This window comes from Anneissia japonica, unplaced genomic scaffold (assembly GCF_011630105.1).
Source record: "Anneissia japonica isolate Jap-2015-1 unplaced genomic scaffold, ASM1163010v1 scaffold82480_len2083_cov213, whole genome shotgun sequence".
Classification (NCBI taxonomy): Eukaryota; Metazoa; Echinodermata; class Crinoidea; order Comatulida; family Comatulidae; genus Anneissia; species Anneissia japonica.
Genome location: NW_022699540.1, coordinates 1 through 2025, shown reverse-complemented (window position 1 = coordinate 2025; position 2025 = coordinate 1). Strand labels below are relative to the sequence as shown.

The following is a 2025-nucleotide window of genomic DNA, read 5'->3' as shown; positions in this document are numbered from 1 at the left end:
GGTATCCGAATTACTTGGGGTTCGTAAACGAGCAATCTAATGACCTACCCTCTGGGCATTGTGTCCTTTTTTACTTATCCGGTTTCGTTGAAAGTTCGTAAACACAACCTTACAGTGTTGCTGGTTAACTGCATAGCTATGCATATGTGTATCATTCTTTCTTCTCACTCAATGTTCAAAATATCTTCGTACAGGTTTACAATAACATCTTATTCTTTGTCTAACTGAGCCATTCAGTATTACTTTTGTACAAATAAAAGGATATTAATAGAAAGAACTCATCATCTAGGATCATCGTAAACATGGATGGAGCGATGCAGCTGCAACATCATCACAAATCTAGAGTTTCTACGCAATGAACGTGCACAAGATTTGTAATTGCAAAAATGGGATATTATATAACTGAGTGTGCTAAACAAGTTTTCAAATTATATAAGATTAGTAAACTTGAACTTGTAGGTTTCCTGTAAAACATGGCCCATATGTGCATTAAACACAATCTACGTTTAGGAGAGCAGAGGACTGTCTCCCAGTGTACTGCCCAATTTGTTACTAGGGTTAGTGCTGCACTGCTACTGAGGCAGTTCTACTGGGGAAATTTTAGGAAAATTGATTTATCTACTAATATGTCTTTTTTTGTAGGGTGTTTCCAGAAAAAGAATGACAAATTACTCCAATGTTGGAAGATTGCGGTTCTTGCGCTCACATATGGCATTGGATGATGATGTTCCTCCACTATCTGTCCAAGAAACTTTGAAGTTGACAATTCTGGCAGAGATGCCATTTGTGATTCCATTTATAGAAAGAGTTATGGTAAGCACTCACATTTTAATATCATCAAACTTTGAAAATTTTTTTTCAGTGCTAAATTTCATTAAAAGTATGGAATCTTGTTAAATTGTGACCTAAATCTGTGCAGTCAGCACACAAATCTATTACCACTTTCTGCTGATTTCCGATGGCAGCCTGAGTGGACAGTGTTTTTGTGAATCATCATGGTGAGAGTTCACACCAAAAGCAAAATTGCTTTATAGAAGTTCAGTCAAGTTTTAACATTTTTTTGTTGTTGAAAGTGTTAGTATGAGATATTTTTGTACACAAGCTGTACTTTACAAACTTTTTTAAACAAGTAACTGCAATCACCATCAAAGAAGTCAGTTGGCCCTGAAATCTCAAGTCACTCTCATACTTATTAGTACTACTACTGTATATATTTTTGTTAGTATGTTTGTAATAATGCTGGCTAATTCTTTAAGTGTCACAGAAGATGTACTAAGCATCAAGGTTGGCTGTGAAGCATCACGGAGGATGTGCAGAGCATTATGGTACTACCATAAAAACGATCCTTTGCACGCGCCTTGTCACGTTGCATTCTCTGTGGAAAAGTTATAAAGTTAAATGGTGGTTGGTTGGCACAGTGGTTACTGTTTTGTTACTCAACTTTGTGTTAGGGCATTTGAAGCCATGCTGTCTATTTCAACCTCAGCTTGCATTGTTGATGGGCTGTGAAATGGCTCTTACTGTATTTCAACCTTAGATGCAAGTAGAACCATTGGTTATGGTCTTTATTTTGAAAAACACTTTTAATGCTGTGGCAAATGTTATGTTACAGATACTACGTGACCTAATCAAGCGAGATAAAGAAGAGTCACAGGGAGACATGCCAAGTTTCTTGGCGGGCTTCAATATTGATCTTAATATTCGTAGAGATTTTATTTATGAAGATGCATATGACAGACTTCGCCCAGAGAATGGTATGATATTTTAATATTCTATTGCACACTTTTAGTGTTGTTTGAATTCATACAATTAAGGATTATTATATAGTTATCTATTGTTTGTAAGTTATCTAATGCTTATGTTGTGTATGATTTTGTTTTAATTTATTTGAAAAATCACTTTAAATCATGTCAAATGCAAAATTTTAAATTTATATTCAATCTTTTATTTCCCAAATAAGATTCACAGATACATGGAAGTAAAGTGCAAATATTTTTTTTTTCACATTGAGCTTTGAGGACTTAT

General features: G+C 34.8%; 1 protein-coding gene across 1 annotated transcript; it reads left to right on the top strand.

Annotated features, from left to right (window-relative positions):
* Positions 1–473: 473 nt before the first annotated feature.
* LOC117102999 (ubiquitin-protein ligase E3C-like) lies at positions 474–1754 on the top strand (the record flags this gene model as incomplete). The annotated part of the gene is made up of 3 exons (XM_033243461.1): positions 474–557; positions 643–813; positions 1613–1754. Coding segments are annotated over exons 1-3 (397 nt in total), but the record flags the coding sequence as incomplete, so codon positions are not given.
* Between the last annotated feature and the right edge of the window lie 271 nt (positions 1755–2025).